This window comes from Denticeps clupeoides, chromosome 3 (assembly GCF_900700375.1).
Source record: "Denticeps clupeoides chromosome 3, fDenClu1.1, whole genome shotgun sequence".
In the NCBI taxonomy this organism is placed as follows: domain Eukaryota; kingdom Metazoa; phylum Chordata; class Actinopteri; order Clupeiformes; family Denticipitidae; genus Denticeps; species Denticeps clupeoides.
Genome location: NC_041709.1, coordinates 30160742 through 30183829, shown reverse-complemented (window position 1 = coordinate 30183829; position 23088 = coordinate 30160742). Strand labels below are relative to the sequence as shown.

Genomic DNA, 23088 nt, shown 5'->3' with positions numbered 1-23088 from the left:
GTTTCAGCAATAACGTAATCAAGCTATTCTCACCCACTATTCACACACGCACTCACACCCACATTCAATTTAGTCACCAATCCACCTAGGAAATCCACGCCAACACAAGCAGAGCATGTAAACTCAACATGCAAAATTGGGGCAGTGGTGGCCTAGCAGTTAAGGAAGCGGCCCCATAATCAGAAGGTTGCCGGTTTGAATCACGGGCCCCCAATGTGCCACTGAGCAAAGCACAGTGGCGCCTGTCATGACTGCCCACTCAGGGTGATTGGTCAATCACAACAATCACTATCAATCACTTCACTTTCACTTTTCACCCAACCACCATGCAGCTCTGCTCATGAACAGTCATAATCGTGTGTGTGTGTGTGTGTGTGTGTGTGTGTGTGTGTGTGTGTGTGTGTGTGTGTGTGTGTGTGTGTGTGTGTGTAAAATGACAGATCTGCTTTTTCTGAATCCTGCCCAGGTAATCTTCTGTAGTCTGTGACATACAGACCAGGGTGTTATGGAATTATGGTACCGATGTGACCTACAGCCGTTGTGGGTTTTGAATTGGTCGATTAGTTTCAATATCTGTGCAATCTGCATGAGTGTTACTCTTCATTCTTACACAGACTTACACAAAAGTTTTTAAATGCTTTTGTGAAGATAAAATACTAAATAAGGAAGCATCGATTCCCTCCAACTAAATCTAAACCTAATCTTAGTATTAAGATTACGTTTTACTTTTAGTATTACATTTTAGTTTTTCTTACTACAGTCACTGTAACACATTATTTTTGCGATTATCACTGTCATAGTGAGGCTGACTCCTCCAGCACTGTGTAGCTTGGTGTGAATAATCCTGCCTGTAGAGGCTTTGGCTGCTCTTTATCTTTTCTGCTGTTTATGTTGTTTATCTCTGTAGTGAGCTGAATACACAACCACCCCCCCCCCCCTTACTTTTTATTTTCCTCCCACTTTCTCTCGCTCTCTGCTTCTCTCTCTTCACCCTTTTGCCTCTGAGGCATGCCGTGCAATAACGGCGCCGCATTTTTCATTGGCTGGAGTCTGCTTCCCACCCCGGTTCTGGAGGAGTCACCCCATTGTAATATTCATTCTTCGATTTTTCATTTTATTTGTTTCGGGAGGGGGCGGCCACGCCGCCTCTCCCCTCGCCAAGATTTGCCATATAGATGATTAATAAAAGAACAAGTACAAAGTAAGCGCAGAATGACGAATCAAGTCCTTTTAATGTTGCATGCAGCAGAGGATCAGGGTGGTTTTAAGTACTCTGCTCTTCACACTTCTCTTAGAAGCTGGTCTCTCCAGCAGCCGGACAGGCCATGAATCTTTCAGATGAGAATATGGAGAGTTGTGTTGTGCTTCTGTAACGCTGCTCTTCAAGCACCAACATCTCTTTCATACTTGACGAGAAAATGGGAACTTTTGCTTCCGGTGCATTTGCGTTGCACTCGCCGTCGTTTAGCAGGATTGAGGACCGTTTTGCGCTGGCGTTTTTAAGAGCTTGAGTGGCTCATTTATGTGAAATGAGATTAAAGACGAACTGTTCAGCTAATGGACGTGATCGAAGACCATGATTAGGAACTCCAGCGATAGCGCTGCTTACTCTGAAAACCGAAAATTGCTGCAATCAGGCCAAACCTCCAATGAGTGTGGCAGTCGTGTGGACGCAGTCTGTTTCTCTCTGGTCATGAATCCCTGGTAACATCACTGTGAAAGTGACCCTCTGCATCAGCCGGAGAGAGTAAAATCGTCTGATTTCCTCAAAAGGTCTTGAACATGCCTGTTTGCTTCCAACCAGCCACAAAGCTGTAGATATCTGGACACAAAGATCAGCTTTTCCTCCGTTTGCGCTTTGTGTGTGTATTTCAAAGTGGTAGAAATAAGACTAACCCGGTTTGATTCTATTGGTCCTGTGAAAAGACATCCGCATGAAGCTCCAACCCGGAGCGACTTTGTAGATCAGGCAGTCACAGTCACTACCAGCACTACTTTTTACCGAGAATTTTTATACCGTCGCCAGAAAATCTTGAAGCAACGTCATAAAATGATCGATTATGTTCTGCACTGCATCGATGCAATATCGTCCATGTCTGCACTGATTTTAATCTTTTTATTTCAACACCCCTATTTTTCTCTACACGCAAAGTTAGTTTGTTTTAATGGTTTAAGTAGTACTGCATGGTATATACGGTATATAAATTTGGCCAACGGGAGGAATTGTGATTATACTGCTCCTCGCGAAAATGACAGTCGCATCATATGCGCATTATTATGCCTACTTGAAGCGGATGGATCTTTAAAATTTCCATAAATTCAAGTAAAAAATTCTTTAAATGTCATTAAAAGTGACTAGTAATTCTTAAATTTAGAGTTTAAAGGTCTTAGTTTTACTAAGTTTTTACTTAGTTTTTTTTTTTTTTTTTTTTACTTCTGATAAATTTCAGATGAGCAGCTCTCACTGAATTGAACTTTTTTTTTTTTATGTGACTGCATGTCATGTAAAGTACTGTGTATAAATATTCCACAATGTTCAAATATTAAATTTTCAAGAAAATCTGTGGTTTTTAGAATTTTTTTTAGAAACTGGATCACCAGCACCAGGTTGCTAAACATTTTTGTTTTGCATTGTGGTTTTTGCCCATCCAGCCGGCTACAACCAAGACCCACGCCATCATTGAGCGCACGGCCAACTTTGTGTGCAAGCAAGGTGCGCAGTTTGAGATCGTGCTAAAGGCGAAGCAGTCCAGCAACTCCCAGTTTGACTTCCTGCGCTTTGACCACTATCTGAACCCTTACTACAAGCTCATCCTGAGGGCCATGAAGGAGGGCCGCTACACTCCTGCGAATGAGGGCCAGCAGGCAAAGCAACAAGGTGAGGACAAGCACACCAGCAGCACCTACTGTGCTACAGATTTGAACTGTTTAATCAGGCTTGTCTGATATATATGCCATTTTTTTATATTAATTTAGATGTGTATCATGTGATGTATAATTGTTTAAATCCTGCCACAGACTCCCAATCGGAAGAGTCTGACATCGATGATGACGATGGAGATGGGGCCTACCTCCACCCTAGTCTCTTTGCCTCCAAAAAGAGCTCTCGTCTGGAAGAGATCATAAAGGTACTTGGCTGCTCTTTGGAAAAAAAAAACGTGAGAAAACAGATGCTAAATTTGTCTTTGTCTGGTGGAACTTTGATTTTTTTTTTAAGAGCACAATAGTACCAAAGAAATCTTCTATGTGGTTTTCTTCCACAACTCAGACATAAAATCTTGTGGTTTGTGAGAAACGTCCTGCAGCAAAAGTTAAGTCACTGTTATCTTGAGAGAGCTTCATGTTTCCCATGCAGTCTGCCTTTGCTTTTCTGCCATGTTGTGCTCTCAATCATAAGCTTTAACTGTGGGGCTAATTACAGATGCACATCTATACTACTGTTGAAAAAGCCACAGACTTTCAAATTAATGGCATCAACTTGTTCCATTCGCTGGCATAATTGGGCCCAATATCAAAGCGTCTGACTTGAAAGCGCTTAAGATATTTCTTCCTGTTTATTGTAGATGAAGATGAGCTGCCATGAGAATTTATTTTTTATATATATATATTTTTTAAATAATTATTCTGTGTATTCTCTCCATGCCATGTGCTGTCAGTGGGGTGATGAGATGCACCAGGGAGATTAAAGACTCTGAAATAGACCAATATTTATCAGAGTGTGTAAAAAAGGGCAGTGTTTCTCATTTCGACTTGAAAAGCTCTCCTTTTAGATGGAGCAGATAGTTCTGAGCGGAAGTATTCTTGTGCTCACTGATGTCAAAATCTGTCAGATTTACATTATTTAAAATGGAAAAGTACATGAAAATATTTTTGAGTATGAGGCACAAGTTTTATATTTACTTAACCAAAACATCTACTACTGGATGCACAGAGTGAAATTTTATCTAGCTGTCTGTCTGTCTATCTGACTGGGAAGAACAGTGCTATTTTTTGTGGATTTTCACTGTCATGAACATTATTAGAATGTTCATTTCAGCTTCAGTTGATGGCAGAGGTGGCCTTGCCATGACTTAATTGTCAATATTGTAATTTATTGCTCAGAAGGACTGCAGTGTGCTGGACCTTAATGTCTGTGTTTGCGCCCCAGCCTCTGCAGGTCATTGACCCAGACCACCCATTAGCGGCTCTGGTCCGGAAAGCGCAGCAGGAGAGGAACGGCGCTGGCGCCATGGCAACCCAGCCTGAGGAAGAACGGACACAGCCTCTGCCCGCCGTCCAACCGGATTACACTGACCGTAAGTAGGAGAACAAAGGTATAGCTGCCACTGGTCAAAAACTAGCTCATTTGCTGCACTGCCTCCATTTTAGCTTCCTTGTTAACCTGCCATCAAAACCTTAAAACGTAAGAACTTAAAACATAAAACTCCCTTCAAAAACGTTGAAACTTTAAGCTTCATACTTTTAACTCTCCCTTCATACTCCCATCGGCTGCCGTTCATTTTTTAATGCACCCATCTCTCCAATGTCTACTTAGCATTAGCGTTCAAATATGCTAACATAGCCCAAGGGATGGCAAATTTCACCAAATGTATCCTAAAGTGGTGCTGCTTAGCTTTGACAAAACAAGCTACCAAGTAAGCTTGAGTGAATTGAGAAGAGGCAATTGTGAGACAGAGGATCTGTACAATGAATTCAATATTTGCATGCATTCAATACACCACACTCTCTTTCCAACACACAGGCTGGATTCAGGCTAGTGCACTGTTTACTACTATTTACCACATTCACGTTTTATTCATTTTTCTGTCAGACCTCTTGATCCTATTGGTTCCGATGTAAATGTTGGTTGCCTTTCTCCAACAAAGCATGTCCTTCAGCCCTCTTTTTGTGTTCACATCTTTGTCAGTGGGATTGAGTCCTGTGTCTGTGAAATTAATGACTACCAGGTTCAGGCATTAAGACCAGGAAACCTTGGAATGGCGAAAAAGCCATTTCATGTTGTCTGAGTGCTGTTTCATTTCGGGAGTGGGGGGAAATAAAAAATACTAGCAAATAGGCAAAGACCTTCACTGCTTCATCCATCAGCACCAGGTTAAATAGACATGTCATGGCATTCTAATTGAAATGGATTAGGTGAGAGGAACTGGCATTCAGCTATGAGTTAATCATCAGAGACTGAGCAAGAGAGGCTCTTTCCTCCGTTTGCTAGAATTCTTGGAGAGGCAGCACTCTGGTGTCTGCAGCGAAGGGTGGAGCCAATAAACTCTTCATTTCTAAAACCAGCGACTGAAGGCTGCTTTTATTCTTGAAGATCAAGACCCCTTCCTTTCACCAGTGGTGAAGGTTGAATGGTCTCCACCTCTTAGTGTGTCATTCTTTATACTGACAGTGGAAGTGTATTCACCAAGCTGGGAGCCCTATTGAGAATGGAAATGTCCTTTTGTTCCACCAAAGGCTTCAGTGGACGCTGGCGCTGTGCAGGTCTGTAATGACAGCGCTGAGAAGCTGTGTGAAGTCTGGACATGACCGAAAAAGGGGAAAATGGATCATAAGCTAAGCCCACATGTTCCCTTTATGTTGCGTGAGAGCCCTTGCTAGAGAATTTGCTGACTGAGTGGATTAACAGTGAATGAAAACACTAAGTGGCTAAATGAGCAAGGCGAGCTGGATCGGTCCACCCATGACTGCTGCTCATTGCCATTTTAAGAGCTCAATGGCAGCAGTTGTGCAATATTAATACATTATGCAGTTTTAATAGAATACTGAAGTCATTGCACAACCATATGAAAACCAAATGGTTAATAAATGTATGCCATTAATATATAAATGCAATAATAAATAAAACAAGTTAACTGGAACAAAGATGAAAGTAGCTAAATGTTGTATTTATTTGCTGTAGTTTTACCCATGTCAGTCAGGAAAGGATTATAAACATATATTTGAATTAGTTTCAGAATTATACTAATACATCGTATTGTGATTATAGTGCTGTGATATCATTTCCATAATTATTTTGCATCCGGTTGGTCACTGGCGGAATGTCCAAATGTCTTGATTTTGTGCATAAGCACTGAAGTGGGCCAACAGTTGAGCAAAATCCTGAAGTGTTCCTCTGAAAAGCGACCTTGTCCCACTGGGGACATTAGTTGCTTTAAGTGCACAGCACTTAGCCTCTTGAGGTCCTTGTTGCACACTTACCTTTGTGTCTAGTCCACTGTGGCACTGGCTCTTCTCTAATGAAGCATTCTGAGCGCAGAGTGAAATTGCAGGTCCTATTTAAGACATGGAGAAATTTGGAATGTGATTGGCTACAAAGGCAGGATGTATAGTGTCTCAATTTCCGACATCACTCTCTTTCAGTTTTGCCCAAAAAGGCTTTGCCAAACACAAGATACACTGTTCTGAAGCAACATTGTGCATGAAGTTCTTATAAAAAAAGGAGTGAAAACAGTCCTTTTCTTCCACTTCTTTCAGCTTTACTTCTCTGCCTTATATCCTTGGGTAAATATAGGTTTGAGAGGATCAAAGACAGTCGGGTCGAGCACCCTGTTTCGTGATACCGCCATGTCTACTTTTAAGGTGTCTGTGTTGTATGTAATCAGAGGAGGCTCCTCCGTTTGAAGGGCTTGCTCTGTATTCAGAGTTCATTCATCGTATTGGCACTTGGCAGCCAGCACCGATCCGCTGAATCAATGAGGCGTGTGTCTTTCAGCGCACTGACCCGAGCGACGCTGGTCATGGAGCATTCTGGGTCCCAGACAGGCATAGACAGTACTTGTCTGGACTTCTCTTGTGGTTTTCTTATTCTTTTTGTTCACCACCTCTGCACACTTTTCAAAAAGGTGCTCACAGAAGCAATGTTTCTCGAAGATTGCTGCCCACACAAGTACTCAAGTATATTTGCCACCATGATGAGCAAGAGTGCGGCAGCAAGCAAAACAGGCATTGAGTGAAAAGAGTGAAGGAATGAAAAGACAACATTTGTTTAAAGGTCCCCAATCATGACTTCCCCTTTGTGAGACTATTTAACATTTAGTATGAGTTCCCCTGGCCTGTCTATGGTCCTGCAGTGGCTAGAAATGGCGATAGGTGTAAAGAGTACTTTGGCCATTTTGCTTCACTGTTTAGAGCGCAGTAGCTCAGACGATCTGATCTGGAATTTGTCCCCTATTGTAGTCGTAAGGGGAAAGGTTACCTCCCCTTTCTAATGCGTTGCAGTTCAGTGACTGGATAAAAAAAAAAATGGATTTCATGCGAGACTCTGAACAACCATTGGGTTAATTACAATTTTTCTGGAAAAATGCTGACCCTACTCCCTGTCTGCGGCGATTGTGGTCGGTGATTGGTGTTCATTTACGTAATTTCCACGAATGCCCTCTCAAATCCTATAGGCCACTCTCCTCTTCGGTCCGCCCTTCTCGCCCGTCCTTTGGAAATAAAATTGTGGAACTGGCTCAGAAGGGCTGTAATTCTGCACAATGGCTGAATTTCGTAAAGAGACTTCAGATACAGTATTAGGAAACCAATAAGACCTATTCGAAAGCAAAAATAATTTCCAATGCCCAGTCTATGTTCATTTTGTGTATTTGTTTGCTATATTTTCTGGTTTTGGTTGTGTTCACCTTCTCCCTGCGTTTAGCTTCAGAGGGTTTGTTGAGTCATGTCTTGTTGCTCTGTTCATTAATCGTCAGCCTATTTTGGGTAGAGAAACAGGGAGGCGTGGGAGAGAATAACAATTCATTTGAGCTGTGCTTGGATGCAGAGGCCATAGATAGATAGATTAATAGATATAGATACTGAGGCTGAGCACCATCTCACAACTCCACATTTCTCTGTAATTCATCTCACGATATTCTTAGTGTACAAACTACATTGAAATTTATCTGTAAATTCACAGGTAAATTCTCAATTCTTTTTTTTTTTTTTTTTTCTTTTTTTCTTAACAGCATTTGGTCCTGTTCTGAGCTCACCTGAGTTCACTATTTGATTTTGGATTGAGAGACCTTCTTTTTGGGGAGTCTCTGTGTGGTTTTGGTGTGCACCCAAGTGTCATTTCTCTGAATCACACTGAGGTTCAAGGTTAATCAGTTAACCTGCTTCCATATGACAAAAACCTGCTTCACCTTAAATTTGAACAAATATGACAACACTGAGTTTTCTTTTAATTATGAAAATAAAATTTCAGTTCTCTGCAGCAAATATTAATCAGCTCAAACCCCTTTTTATCAGAAACACTTTTCTCATTCTTTCCACCTAGTCACATTTGAGCTATTTTTCCACACCTTTTCTTCACCATCTTTTCTCATCATGTATGCTAGATCCTCCCTCTCTTCTTGAATTAGGATTGCAAAAAGGAATGGATAACATGAATGATGTGTAGATGATATCCCAATACAATGCACATCACAATACATGTACAATTAAACTCCTGTCTCATTTAGATATTCAGAGACTCCACGTTTTAATGTTAACTGTTATTTGATCATTGAAAATAAAGAATATAACTGTCAGATTAATGTTTTTTTCTAAAATGTACAGTAATAAATGAAGTTGTGAAGGCTTATCACAATTCAGCCTGAAATGAAGAAATAGTGACATAGAATGGAGTCAGAGAGTTGGAAATATCTAAAATGTCTCCAAAATATATTTAGAAATTGACTTTCTTAATGCATCATATTGTATCAGGATATAAACGGGAACATTAGGAATGTTAGAGTACATATCACATGAGACTCCATGTGGTGGTGCACACATCCCATAATCTTTGAAGGCAGCATGGTGTAATGAGCACAGACCTCTCACTAAGGAATGTTCAACTTGACCTGGAGACTTGACAGATCTGTCATTTCATCCATGTGTCTAATACTGAGTCATGTCACCCTAAAAATAATGACTTTCAGAATGGGGTCTGTTTTAGTTCCACTTTTTTAGTGACCATGGCAATGTTACTAGAATTTGATTGGCACGTGGATTTATTTTGCAGACTAATTTCCGTTGACCATGGGGGGTGAATGGGGTTGTATGCGCATGTGTACACGCCTGACGGGTGTGGTGTGCACCCGCCCGTTGTGCCACGCATTTCTAGCAGAGGCAGAAATTGGATTAGCGCTGAGCAGTTGGTGCCGGGTGCGTCTCAGACAGCCGGCTGTCACTTTCGCTGGGAGGATACACCGCAGCAGGCACTCGGCAGAATACATATGAACTCATTTCCCAACAGTGGTCCCATTTTAAAATGGAGGCTCCGTCCCAGCTTCCTCCATCTCCTCGCTTTCTCTCTCTCACCGACACTCACTGACTTTCTAAGAAAGAAGAAAAAATGCTTTATTGGGCAGATTTTGAGTGTATTGAAATGCAGATGATGCCATGAGATCCAGAATAAGGACTGTAAATAAAGTAAATAAAACTAAGTAAATAACGGCTAAATAAAATGCTGTTTTTTTTCCTCCCTCCACAGCTAATGTAGCTGCAATGTATTATGGGTACTGCCTGCTCCCTGATGGTACCTACTGCCTGGCGCCACCACCTCCTGGGATCGATGCCGGTGTTTATTACAGCTCCGTGCCCTCGGGCGTGATGCCTACACCTTCCGCCTCAGCAATGCCCCCTCCTCCTGGGACCACGCCCCCTCCTGACCCGGTGATCTCAGCACCAGCCATGGCACCAACCCAGACCTCTCACCCCAACCCTGTGGTCACCACCCAGGCACCAAGGTGTCTTAATGAAACTTGTTCTGTTTCTTTTGTTCAGGATCGTATGAAATCTTTTGTTAATTGAAATTTTTTTTGTGTGTGTACCAGCTCACACCCTCAGGTTCCCGTGACCACAACTGCGGCTCCCAACCCGACAATAATCCCCCCGCCTCCCGACATCCAGCCTGTGATTGACAAGCTGGCCGAGTACGTGGCACGGAACGGAGTGAAGTTTGAGGCCAGCGTCCGAGCAAAGAATGACCCCCGGTGAGCACCGTGCCGGGTCACTGAGACGTGCGGGTCTTTGCTTGTGGATTCAAGTCTGCCCGTTTGTAATGTTCTTAAAACACTGCCTCCCATTGCTCGTCAATGTCAATTAATTCCTCTGGGTCTGTGTGCTTCTCGCTCTCCTTTCGCCCGCAGGTTTGACTTCCTGCAGTCCTGGCACCAGTACAACACTTATTACGAGTTCAAAAAGCACTACTTCATGCAGAAGGCAGGGATTTGCTTGCCAGAGGTACGACCACTTACATGGTCTATTTACTCTGCGCTCTCTCTCTCTCGCTCTCTCTCTCTCTATTTATTTCATTCTTGCACATGAGCAAGGCCGATCACAGGATGTGGCTTTAGAGATCATTCTTTGCGGAGGGTTTCTGTGCCCCCTCGAAACGGTCTCTTTGTGGAGCAGCTCATTGTCGTTCTGGACGTCATGCTGTACCATCGTCATTTTTAAGGCCTCATTTCTTCCCAACCATGTTAGCCCTGTTCGGAGTCGATCATGTCAGTGGTCCTTGTTTCATATGAATGTATGTGTGCGAGGCTGAAAGATGGCTTCTGGAAGTCCACAACAGAGCCTGTATACCTGATACCTGATTTAACAGATGACTGGATGACGTTTCTTTTGCTACAGTAGCAGCATCTTGTTCTCAATGTTCTGACAACCTAATTTGTTCCTAATTTGAATTCAAAGATGTTGGGGAAGGTTTCAGTTTTTAACTTTTCCCTAACCAAGTGTAACGAAACATTAAAAATGTCAAACTAGTGTGAGTAAGTTTGCTGCTATGTATGCTGCTATACTAAAACATGTGAGATGTACAAGTGCAAGCAGAGATTAAGTTCAAGTGAATTCAGCCAAACAGCGCAAGTAATCACCACAACATTTTTGCAATTTTGATGTATTGCTGCACTTCCTAAATTTTTTTTGTCAGTAAAATCAGTTTTATTTTCCTGTTACCGAACATGCAGAAGGATGCTGCACGAAAGTTGGGGTATGGAAAGGAATGTTGCATGTTCCTTTTCCTATTGTTTGATTGCTGCGGCTCGGCCAATATTTACCCCGCGAGACTGGAGAGGCTCCCAGACATTTGCACACCACAGCTTCCAGTCAGCCTTACTTGTGTGTGTTTATTTTTCCTGATTACTGGGTTGCGTTAATGGTCAGTTTGGCATTAGGGAGTAATTATGAGGGGAACACGGGCCCTCATTTTGCTCATTAGTGAAATCAGGTCACAGGTCTTCCTCAATGGGATTTTGATGCCTTTTTGTCATTTTGCAAAATGCAAGTTAAGTGTTAAATCTGTGCTTTTAAGTTGGTGTATTTAAATGCCTGTCACACACACGCAGCCAGAAGCTAATAACATTACAGTAAACAAAAGAACGGCGTTGAAAGGCAGCCATTTAATGCTCATTTCATCCCCAGTAAAAGACTTTAGTGGCTATATGCACCTTCATTCATTCATAGACAGATGTGCTAAAAAGAGACTGTTGGACCTGAAATGACTTCTAACATGAATCTTAGTTTGTTCAGGAGGGAGCTCCAAGCAACCATGGTTGACCTTGGCACGCAGTTGGGGGTGCAAGGGTGGAAGTTCACGTTAAGTCCTATTGATTTCGTGGGTGTGTGTTCTCGGAGCTTTAGAGTTTGGGTTGTGTGTACTTGGTGAGTGTGTGTGTGGTGCTGCCTTTTGATGGCAGGGTGAGGTTTGGTGTCATGATCTCTGGGTGTGCTGAGGGCGTGACCCGCTTACACCTTAAGCCCATGTAGTCTTGTCTGGTTTTCTTTACACACTCCTGTCTCATGCCTCTAGGGAAGAAGTCTTTACCTTTTCTTTTTATCAGAGATCTTCAGTTGCTATCGGCAACTGACCCATGACATCCAGATTCTCTATCATCTTTTTTCATTTATTTTTTATTTAATATCATTCAGTTACACAGCTCTGTGCATCATATGCAGTGATCTGGTGTAGGAGTGGATGAGCGTTGGAACGGTCAGAGGCAGAGATTTCTCTATCTGCAGCTGGTGGTTGGGGGTTTGGGGGGTAGGTCGACTCAAAAAGCCGGCACCAGCAGCCGGGGCAAGTCGGAATCACAGCTACGCTGCATTTGGCTTTTGCTTCGTATTTTCTTCCTGTATTGGGTCTAAGATGGGGAACAGCAATCGATGCCCAGAGCTGAATTTAATCGATTCCGTTCTTCTGTGCAGCAAACTTTTATGTTCTTCAGTCTAACTGAAATTTGTAAATGTGTGTAATTGGTAATATATTCAGTTACCAGTGTAATTCAGGCGTTAGCGTTGGAAAATATGTGGCCTGAATGAGAGAAATTTGAAGGTCCCCTGACATAAAAATTTAAAGGTCACTAAGAAATGGTGACAGGTGTAAAGAGTGCTTTGGCCATTCTGCTCTGCCCTTCAGAGAGCGGAATTATTGGAATTTTTTAAGACATAAGGGGAAAGGTTACACTACTACTCCTCCACGATCCTTCTCATCCCGCCTCTGTCCTCCTGATTAGCGTTTAAAGCTACCTAGGGAAATCTCATTGTCAAATCTATAAAGGGCTATAATTCTGCACCACGGCTGAATTTCGGAAGGAATTTTTGTCACCCCTCCAAGGTTTTTTTTTTTTTTTTTTTTTTAAATCCCGGCTCAGACCTTGCTTGGTTGTGCAATGTGTTTCCTCCCACCATCCAAATTCATGTGCAATATATTAATCGTACACCCTGTGGTGGGTGCAGGGTGGGTGATTGGCCCCACGCCATTATTTTTGTGCTTATGTTGAAAAGAACACAACTGTGGGTGCGTGGTAGTAGCCTAGTGGCTATGAACCAGAAGTCCCAGGTTCAAATCCCACTTACTACCATTGTGTCCCTGAGCAAGACACTTAACCCTGAGTATCTCCAGGGGGGGACTGTCCCTGTAACTACTGATTGTGAGTCGCTCTGGATAAGGGCGTCTGGTAAATGCTGTAAATAAACTGCATTTTGTCCTATTTCTTTGTAATATTTCACATGGTGGAAGATCATTCTCTGAGCTCTTCTGTTTACACTTTGCCCCACCCCCTTTCTCTGTTCATTGGGTCTTTATTTCACTGTTACACAGCATTTCATCATTGGCGACACAAGGCCACTGTCAGTCCATCAGCTGCAGCAGCAGTCCGGCGCCACGCCCGTACCGTAGCTGGTTGCTCAGGCAACAGTCTCTGCCCCAAATGCTTTCTTAGTGTTTTTATTATTGGTTTGCTGGGGATTTTGTCTTTGTGTGCACAAGTCATGGCATATTTATGCATTGTTCAGGGCGGGAAAGATGCGGGTTCTTCTGCGGTTCTCCGTTGGAGCATTTGAGAGAATGCTCCAACTGTTTCTTGTAATGTTCTGTTCTTAATGAAGACTGGAAATGTTTAATCCCTGCCAGTGTTTTAGGAAAGCACTTTCCTCCGACTGCTTTTGATATTTTTGTGGGTTGTTATTCGTGCTCAGAGGTTTATAAGAATCGGCCTTTTTTCCCTGTTGCATTGTGGGAAAACTGGGACATTCTTTTATTTATTTGTTTTGCCTACTTCTGAGACTGTTGCTAGAGTCCCATACCGGAAAAATAGTTTGCGTTTCTTTTGAGGTGCAGGCTGTTTTTATATTTTTATATTGCGCAAACTCCTTATTTCAGTATCTTTCTGAATAGAGTGCTGGGTATGCAGCCCTTTCTTTTTCAAGATTTTTTTTTTTTTTGGGAGGGGGCTGCACTCTACACCCACCCCCTCATTCTGGGCAAGTTTGGCATTTGGTATTCAGTCTTTCTATCTTTCTTTGTGGCAAAAATTAAAGCACCAGGTTTTAGGACTTTTTCCATTCGGAAATGTGGTTTGGCGTTTTTTTTGGGGTGGGTAATTACAGCCATCACATATAGTAACTGTCATAACTGATGTATTAATGTCCATAAATACATTGTGTTTGTGGAATGTGAACAGACTGGCAGCTCTGGGTTTCTTTTTGAGTGACAATAATATGAGTAACAATCTATTGTTAAGACCAAATGTAAGCACCTCCTTTTTTTTTTTTTTTTCTCCTTAAGGCCCCACCCATTTTTTCTCTCCTGGGTCTTAAGCTGCTTTATCCACTCACCTTCATGTTTAATAGCAAGAATCAATTTTCCAGCATGTCACTAGAAGGTATAGTACAAACCCACACACACACCTTCTCAATCAGGGTAGACCCTCTTGCTTATATTTCCTGTCTTCCTCTCTTATCCTTTCTTTCTTTTTGTACTGCTGCTTGGCTCCTGGGTACATTTTTTTTTTCTTCTCTCCTCTCCCCCCCTCATCCTACAGTACTGGCCTGAGGGTCTTGCCACTGCCAAGCGGTTCCCCTTTAGACCCTTTTACAGCTCCGTACAGCCCTCACTGCAGCTTTTACTACCTTTTTACACTCCTTGCTGTCGACCTTTTTTTTTTTTTTTTTTTTTTTTTTTTTTTTTTTTTTTTTTTTTTTTTTTTTTTTTTTTTTAGTTAAAGGCCGCAGAGTGGAGCCAGGTGTGAGTGTGTGTGTGTGGGGGGGGGATAACTTTATTTTGGTTGGGTCCTGCGGCTAATATTTTTTTTAATTAATTGTGCTATTTAGCATTCATTCTTTTTTTCAGATTTCTGCCAAGCATCTTTAAATACATAAAAAGTAATGTCACATTTTTCATGACACCATGGCCACTGGCTACAGCAGGTGCTGAGGGGAGTTTTGTGGCATGTGACCGCATTAAAACATCATTTTTCTTTTGTCTCTACATTCTCTGTCATGCTGGTTTTAATTCTTCTGGTTTATGAAACAGTGAATTGAGAGATTTTTGTGCACAAAAATCACAACTTAAAACTGAAAAAATTTAGAGATGTGTTGTGGGGATTTTGAAGTCGACGCCCCCTGAGAGATGTCTGCAAGTTGTGTGTGGATGTTGCGGTGTGAGTGACCCCTTCTAGGGACTGAACCATGGCCTGTGCGGAACAGAACCTCGCATGCCGGTCCGCCAGGAGGATTGTTATTCACCGCAGTGAGGAAGCTACGTTCCCTTGGTCTGCCACAGGGACCTGGCCACACTAAAGTGGACTAAATTAAAGTAAATAAAAACCAGAAACCTTTATAAAATGTTTCTTTTTGAAGGATGTACAAATTAGTGTTTGTCAACATAGTTTGTGACTCAACAAGTTTGTGATGACAAGCCATAAATGCTGGTGATGTGACTAACTAAATATATCTGACTAAAAACCAGATATGTCATGAAAACGAGAAAATGTCTCTTTTTGTTAAAATTGAGACGAGACATTATTTCAGCTCGTTTGATCACATTATTATTTCACGATTTCTGTGTCCTGTATCTCCCATCTGGTCACACAGATGATGTCACTTCCCCAATATGCAATTGCGGCATTAATTAGATTTCATTAGGTACTTACATGGTTTAGCAGATGGCTGCTATACTGACTATACTGCTATACTGACTGGGTTTAATAAAATACATGTGGTTTTCTAAACACCCAGTAAGACTATAACTCTGGGCACTCAGAGACTGATAAGATCAGCTGATCCTCCATTCCCACTTTGTATGTGTGTGTTTTGAACACTAGCCCACTTCGATTCTATTGGTCGTGTGAAAAAACATATTTCAAATTAGAGCACGGTGGCAGCTGAAACTTTCACTCAGAGCGGCACTGTACTCAGTCATCCACAGTCACTGTGGGAGGTGTAAACCTTCACTGGTCTCACAATTTCATGTGATTCCGATTATCAGTGCCATACATTTTATAAATAGTCACATGATTTTTTTTCAAATACAAGAGTTAAGGTCTCGTGCACCCGTGTGCACACTTTTTAATTTACTACAATGAGCAGAAAAATGTTTGTATTGTTCTCTTCCAAGATGGTTGCCTGAAAAATCTAAAGTCTCTTTCAGACCGAATGTGCCGCAGGGCTCAGCGCTAAAGAATATGCGCGTTTTTCTGAACTCCCGGTAAGGCGATTAATGTCGTGTTGTAGATCCCTGGACACTCAGAGAAAGAACAGCTTTTCTGCCCTTCTTGCTTTGTGTGTGTATTTCAAAGCGGCAGAAAATTCACCCGCTTCGATTCTATTGGACGCGCAAAAGTACATCACAGCCGCCGGAGCACCCGGAGCGGCGCTGTACCCTGAAGATCATTCTGGCCCAGTCAGTACCGGCACTAATTAACAATAATTTTTATTCTGACTAAAAAAAATCACAAAGCAAAGTCATTATGATGTAATTATGTTCTGCACTGCACCGATGCACGTCTGCATCGTGATTCATCGATTATACGATTAATTTCAGCACCTCTAGTTAATGCCTTCCATACATCATGGGAAAGTTGTATTATGATGCTTTCAGGAATCTGGTCATGTTCAGCTGTCATGTATATTCTTTTTATGGTGGTGATTTTATGATTAGGGGTCTTGTGTAGGGAAAGAATTGTGTTGCATTACTTTATATAAGGAAATTGTAGCAATAAATCTAAGCATAAACTTTCATTCTCACAGGCCACCTCTATCCTCTACAGCCTTCTCTTTACTCACCTCATTGATTTAATCTGACTTCTCTCATTGCCAGTCTTTTTGCACTGTTCTCACTTCTTTCCTCTCATTCTCTCACTCCCCTTTTCTTTTCATGTCCCTTTCCCTGTTCCACCTCTTCACTCATTAGATTTATATTAGACACTCTTTCTTCCTGGCGCTCTCTTGGTTTCTCTTCCTCTCTTCCCCCCACTTTGTCAGCAGCTGGCTCCACGCCTGCCCCCTGATTGGTCCGTTTTAGTCCCACCCCTTGTTGATTCTCTGGTCTCGTGTACGGACCCTGACCCTGCAGCTATTCGGACCGCAGTGCTGAGACAGAGGTGGATGGAAATGGTCGTGCTAATTTTACTCACTGTGGCTGAGTCGAACATCCTATTCCAGGCCTCTGTGTGTGTGTGTGTGTGTGTGTGTATTCTCATGCATTCTGCACCATATGTTGGGATGTAATGAAGTAGCTAATGATGTGAGGGAGCAGCTCTGTGCTTAATCTTCTGTACAGAACTCATACACCCTCTGATTGCCGTGTGTGTGTGTCCTCAGTCATTCACCTCCTGTCAATCACTCACCAAGCTTTCCTCCACTTTCATTTTGACAGTGGCTTAATGTAGCAATGCATTTGAATCCACAAAACTATAAAATATGGTTTTGTTTTTATCATTTTTTTAAAGGGTTACATTTGAGTTCTTTTTTTCTCATTTGTAACTCACACCCTTGTAGTCGCTCGGAAAATAAATGATTTAGACTATTTCCAGGTTCTCTCCCGGAGTGTCTCAAACCAGCATTGTGTGTGTGTGTGTGTGTGTGTGTGTGTGTGTGTGTGCGCGCGCGCTGTCACGTTCCAAAGTCTAGGGGTCTAAGAAACGCAACAAGGGTGTGGAGAGGAGGAGGTCCCTGTTACACATGCAACCAAACAAACGATACAAACAGTGCTTTTATTTACAGTGTGCTAACAGGTTCAATAAGACAGAGGACTCAGGACAGCTAACCAACATCAAAACAGCCTAAAGGAAGGGATGGGAAAACAGCAGGGATAACTAAAACACGTACAAGTTACCAAAAACGGCACATGACAGGCTAACAGATAACAACAAAGGGTCTATCACACAAAGCAACAAGAAACACGAATGAGATCCCCAACGGAGCTCCTGGCAGATCTCCGTGGACCCTGGGGACCTCCCGAAAGAGTAAGGGTCTAGCAGACCCTGGGGACCTCCCAAACACCATCTGAAGTCTCTTTAAATAGGTGGAGGTGACCAATGGCAGATGGAGCTGGTAGGCCTCAACTCCTCCCACGAAGTCAACCTAAAAGGGACAGGACACAAAAACACAGCCAGAAACATCGAACATGTGGGAGCATACGTCCAGGGACGTAACACCCCCACCACCAAATATCAACCCTTCGGTTGATCCAAGAGAGCACAAGATAAAGCATTGCCCCTCAAATACGATATCTGCACTATTCAACGAATCTCACAATTTTTTCGAAGGTCCAAAAACAAGCAGTGGACAACAAATTTGTATACTCAAAAGCAACAAGGCTGGTGGTTGTACAATAGGGCAAACTTAAGCAACCTAAGGTCCAATAAAATATTTCCCCCACATCCACAGAAATACAAAATGTCAGTGATGGGGAAAAATAATAGGGTGAACTGGGCACTCCACACTGCTCTGGGGACTAATACCCTGAGAGACAGTAGGCCCACAAACAGACGCACCGCCATACAACAGTCGTCCTAGACTTCACGTTCCATTCAAACCTCCTACTCCAACTTTCTGAGCTCAAGCTCATGCTGACACTCCAGTTGGCAAAAGCTGAAGCTCCTGCACCATCTTGCGAGCCCGTAGTTACGGCATTCGCATTCTGGACAAACTCTCGCTGAAATCAAGCCACTCGGGCTTCTCCAATGAGCACTCACGGATTTTTACATCCGCATCAGAGTCACTCGCCAGATCGGCAGAAATGCTTGACGAGAGCACATCAACAGGCAGGGCTGGGAAAAACGTTCCTATTGACCAACACGCTCCACAACTGAAAGTGTATCCTTCCGCCGAAGAACCTCACTACTGAGAGTGAGCGAAGACCACACGGCAAATCAAACAGCGTCTCTTTCAAACACTGTGCCAAACGAATGCAGAAGGAACACTAACGAATGTCCACAAATGATACATAATACAGCCACCACACATAAAACTAATCTTGTGCTACTTTAGACCCACACCTGTGTACACAAACAGATCAACTGCCCCGCACAAACTTGTTACCTTAACCTATCTGCTCTTCGGAGGGTACCGATTGGAGGTAACTTTGAACGCCGAACGTCACCCCGGTCAGACTCAAGCTGAGGCTGTCCGTGTGACGGCGTACCCCCACCCGGATTAGCTCCAAAAGAAAGAAAGGAAAAATAAAAAAGCAAAATAACAAAAGTGGTGCTCTGCAGGGAGGGAATTGCCACAGCAAAGACCCCAAGAGACACCCTAACTTACCGGATATATGATTCTGCTCACAAACACCAAACCAAGGAAAAAACATCCCGGACGAGCCCCCATTTGTCACGTTCCTAAGTCTAGGGGTCTAAGAAACGCAACAAGGGTGTGGAGAGGAGGAGGTCCCTGTTACACATGCAACCAAACAAACGATACAAACAGTGCTTTTATTTACAGTGTGCTAACAGGTTCAATAAGACAGAAGACTCAGGACAGCTAACCAACATCAAAACAGCATAAAGGAAGGGATGGGAAAACTCCGTGGACCCTGGGGACCTCCCGAACACCATCTGAAGTCTCTTTAAATAGGTGGAGGTGACCAATGGCAGATGGAGCTGATAGACCTCAACTCCTCCCACGAAGTCAACCTAAAAGGGACAGGATGCAAAAACACAGCCAGAAACACAGAACATGTGGGAGCATACGTCCAGGGACGTAACAGTGCATGTGCGTGCAGTATACCTACTAATCTCTTGACAATTACAGCAAATTAGAGATGACTTCGTGAAAGTGAAATGTAGCCACAAAAATTGAGATGGTCGCATTAATCATTAACAAGAACACAATGTCCCTACCTGCTGCATTGCTGGCATCCAGGGACAAGCTTGGATGCCTCCTGACTCTCCAAAAAGTAAAAGCATTAAAATACAGAGAGCGAGATGAAGAATCTTTAGGCAATGTTGAAGTTTAGCATGGTGTCCTATAATAGGCTTTTTTTTTTTTTTTTTTTCTTTATTCATCTTCATTTTGCTGCTGACCACGTTTTTGCACCATCTCTATATTTCCTCTGTCAGGTGTGTGTGATCTGTTCTTGGAACGTTCTGCTCTGACAGGCTAATGGTGTCCTGACCCCTCCGCGCCCCTCTCGTCTCCCTGGAGAACCCACTGTCACAGCCTTAATAGGCCTGACCTGTACTGAAACTCTCCCATTATACACCTGATATGCACCCCCCCTACTTTTTTCCTTCCTCATCCTTAGTTTAATGTTCGGTCGTATTCTCCTCCTTGTTTGCCATTTTTTCTGGAGTTTATTCTGTTGATCAGAATTCTATGTATGTCTTCCTCCAGCAGAAGAAGAGTGGTGCGGGATGGGTGGTGGTGTGGGGGTCCTGTGGGCCGATTTCAGCCATGCTGAAGGAGGCTCAGGGGACTCTGTTGCCAGGCAAATCAATAGTGGCGGCCACTGCCAGCTCTGAGCATTCCGGGGGTTTGTCCTTGTCTGTTCGTTGGTGAAGTAATGAGCGGCGTGGTGTTTCGCAGAACCTGCACACAGATGAAGTGAGCAATTTCAAAGATGAGTGGAGGAGGGAAATAAGTTTTGGTTTCTCCTCATCAGCTCAATTCATTCTTTTTTCTTTTTGGTATTTTTGGTTTTCACAATGGTGATATTGTATCTATACAGGGACACCAAATATTGATATTTTTGTTTACAAATTGGGTGGTGCTGTCAGGCATTTTCTATAGCGAGGTCAGCAGAAGTGAGTCAGTGGGTTACTACAACCTCCACTCCTGTAGATGGCGCTGCCTGACATTTCAGGCTTTCAGGCGACATGACATTATAACAGCTCTTTCAACATGTAAGAAGAAACTAGAATACTGTTGAATATCGCAATAATCACATCTCAATATATTGTGATATAATCGTATTGTGATTCGTATCACACATAGTCACACATAGAGAATGGTAGGGAAAACATCAAAGTGTGTCACTAGTAAGGCTAGACATTTATACGATCAAAATTTCAGCTCAATCTCAGTGATCAGCTTTTTTTTTTTTACCATTACCATATATGGAAACGTAATCAGACAAGTTTCACATTGATTAAAGCTGGTCAGGATTAACTGAGGAGTCAGAGTGTTTTCTATGTGTCTGATAAGCATGAAGATCACCCTGGCTTACAGATTACAATTACATAAGGAAATCAAATGATTTGACATTAAATAAGTATTAAGCTGCTCCGTTGCATGGCTTAAAAGGCTTTTCCACACAAATGAAAAAGAAGCTGGTAAAAGGTCACTTTCGGGTGTCATTTGTTTTTCTCACTTCAGGTTACCGTGTTTAGTTGACCTTGAATTTGGTTAGAGAAACTTGGCTGGGATTCTTCCATGATGCATTACTTTTCACAGAAAAGCTTTCAATTTGTTACAGAATCAAGACATTTGCATTTCTCTGCACTATAAGGTGTCAGTAAAGGCGTTCAAAAAATGTTTTTCTCTCTTGGGCCAACCTGCAGAGGCTTTTCCAGTAGCATTAGTGTGTGTTTTAAGAGTTCAGAGGTCAGCGGGCCTGTACAAGGCGGGGTAAGATTGCTCCATATGACCCGCAGAGAAATGTCCACCAGTCATCTTTACGTCACTGCTCCAGCAGTTCATTTTCGCTCCTGTCGTCTCTGCTCCGGGTTTTGTTTGTTTTTTCGTGTTTCTCTGTGCTGTCAGTGACTGCCTGTCAGGCGTGACATCACCTGCTGTCAGCTTGGTGCAAGTGGAACACTTCTCACTCACTGACACTTGTCTGTCTCCCCACCACGCCACTGACAAGTGTTCTGTTGCCTTCATGCATTCTTAACCTCTCGCTCTCTCTCGCTCTCTCTCTCTGCCTATGTCTTTCTCTCTCAATCTATTTCTATCTATATCTCTATCAGGGCTCCGAAGGGCCCGGCGACTCCGAGACGGACGGCTCCACTAACTGCTCCTCTGACCCGCCTACTAACGAGGGCAAATTAATTAAAGGTAAGGCCTTATGAAGCTCATTCCTGGATGGGACATACCTCACCCTGACCTTTCAACGCTCTAGACGAACTTTTTACACTGGTGCGCCACAAAAGTTAGATGCACCAAATTTTCGAAAGGTTTCGCCGGTTTACCGTTTCGCTTTTTCTCCTGTTTACATTGTTCTGCATATAGACAATGTTGACTTATAAATGATCAAATATCAATTAGTTCAACGTAGTTCTTCTTTTGAAACACAATTTTAGAAGAATATTCACTAAGCTGAAACTAAAACAATATATGAAATAAAAAGAAAATCTAAATTAAAATTGCAAGTGTTTTAAGGGCCTGATAATCTGTTTGCGGTTTCTTGTTGCTGAAAGGCAGCTGGGAGAAGAGACTCTGGACTGTACATGTGTGTAGTGTGATTTATTGATGCGCTGTTCATTTTTAACCGCTATCATCTTATTCTGGCTAAGCGGTCAGGTGATTCAGGGAAGCTGAGGCAATAAAATGGATAAGTGAGGTGTGGAGAAAAAACTCGTAACGCACCTGAAGCATGTTGGTACAGTCATGTCGACCGGCATCCACCGCCACAATCAGGTTGGGGCTTTAAAAAAAAAAAAAAAAAAGCTGTACTTGTCTGGCTCGGGTCAGTACAGGAATATCTGGACCACGACCAATCAGAAGCAGGTCACGCCCTTCACGGTCTCTCGTTGGTTTAGAATACGACACAAACCTAATTTGTGATGCGAGAACCACATTGATTTTACTGAATTTTTTTTTTATGTGCTGCATATTTCTAATTGCTTGTTTCGTCTCTCTCCCAGCATCCTTTGCACCCATCTCTTTCGCGATCAAATCGAAGGACAATGACCTGCTGCCGCTGGAGAAGAACCGCGTGCGGCTGGACGACTCTGACGACGAGCAGGCCATGGAGGAAGAGGCGGAGGGTGGTGGTGCCGGAGCGGCGGTGGCGACGGCGCCGGCTGCTGCCACATTGACCAGCGCCGGGGTGCCTGTGGTGGTCCGAGAGACCCCCCCTCCCCCGCCGCCCGAGGAAAAGAAACCAGTGCTCACACTCGAAGAGCTGGAGGCCAAACAAGGTGTGTGTTTAACAGAAACCACTCTTCATTCAGAACGCCATCGGAGGCCATCTTTCAGTACCTAGATTTCCAACATTTTCCCAACACTATACAAGCACACACTCAGATCTCTCGTACCGCTTCAGCGCAGCACCAGTGACGCTCACATATTGTCTTGCGATGAGTGGAAGCTGCATTTTTCCCCACCTGTTTTGATTTAATAATAATACGGCATTTCGTTTTATCTGCTTCCATTAAATATTGCGGTATTCAAAGTAGATGA

The 23088-nt window shown here is 42.9% G+C and overlaps 1 protein-coding gene across 2 annotated transcripts in view; it reads left to right on the top strand.

Annotated features, from left to right (window-relative positions):
- sfswap (splicing factor SWAP) overlaps positions 1–23088 on the top strand; it is a 63001-nt gene that overhangs the window by 13984 nt on the left and 25929 nt on the right. For both annotated transcript variants that reach the window (XM_028973970.1, XM_028973971.1), the window contains exons 5-12: positions 2653–2878; positions 3019–3128; positions 4148–4295; positions 9455–9710; positions 9798–9956; positions 10113–10206; positions 21654–21741; positions 22551–22826. In XM_028973970.1, the coding sequence (XP_028829803.1) occupies positions 2653–2878; positions 3019–3128; positions 4148–4295; positions 9455–9710; positions 9798–9956; positions 10113–10206; positions 21654–21741; positions 22551–22826 (1357 nt within the window). The remainder of the gene's footprint in view (positions 1–2652; positions 2879–3018; positions 3129–4147; positions 4296–9454; positions 9711–9797; positions 9957–10112; positions 10207–21653; positions 21742–22550; positions 22827–23088) is intronic.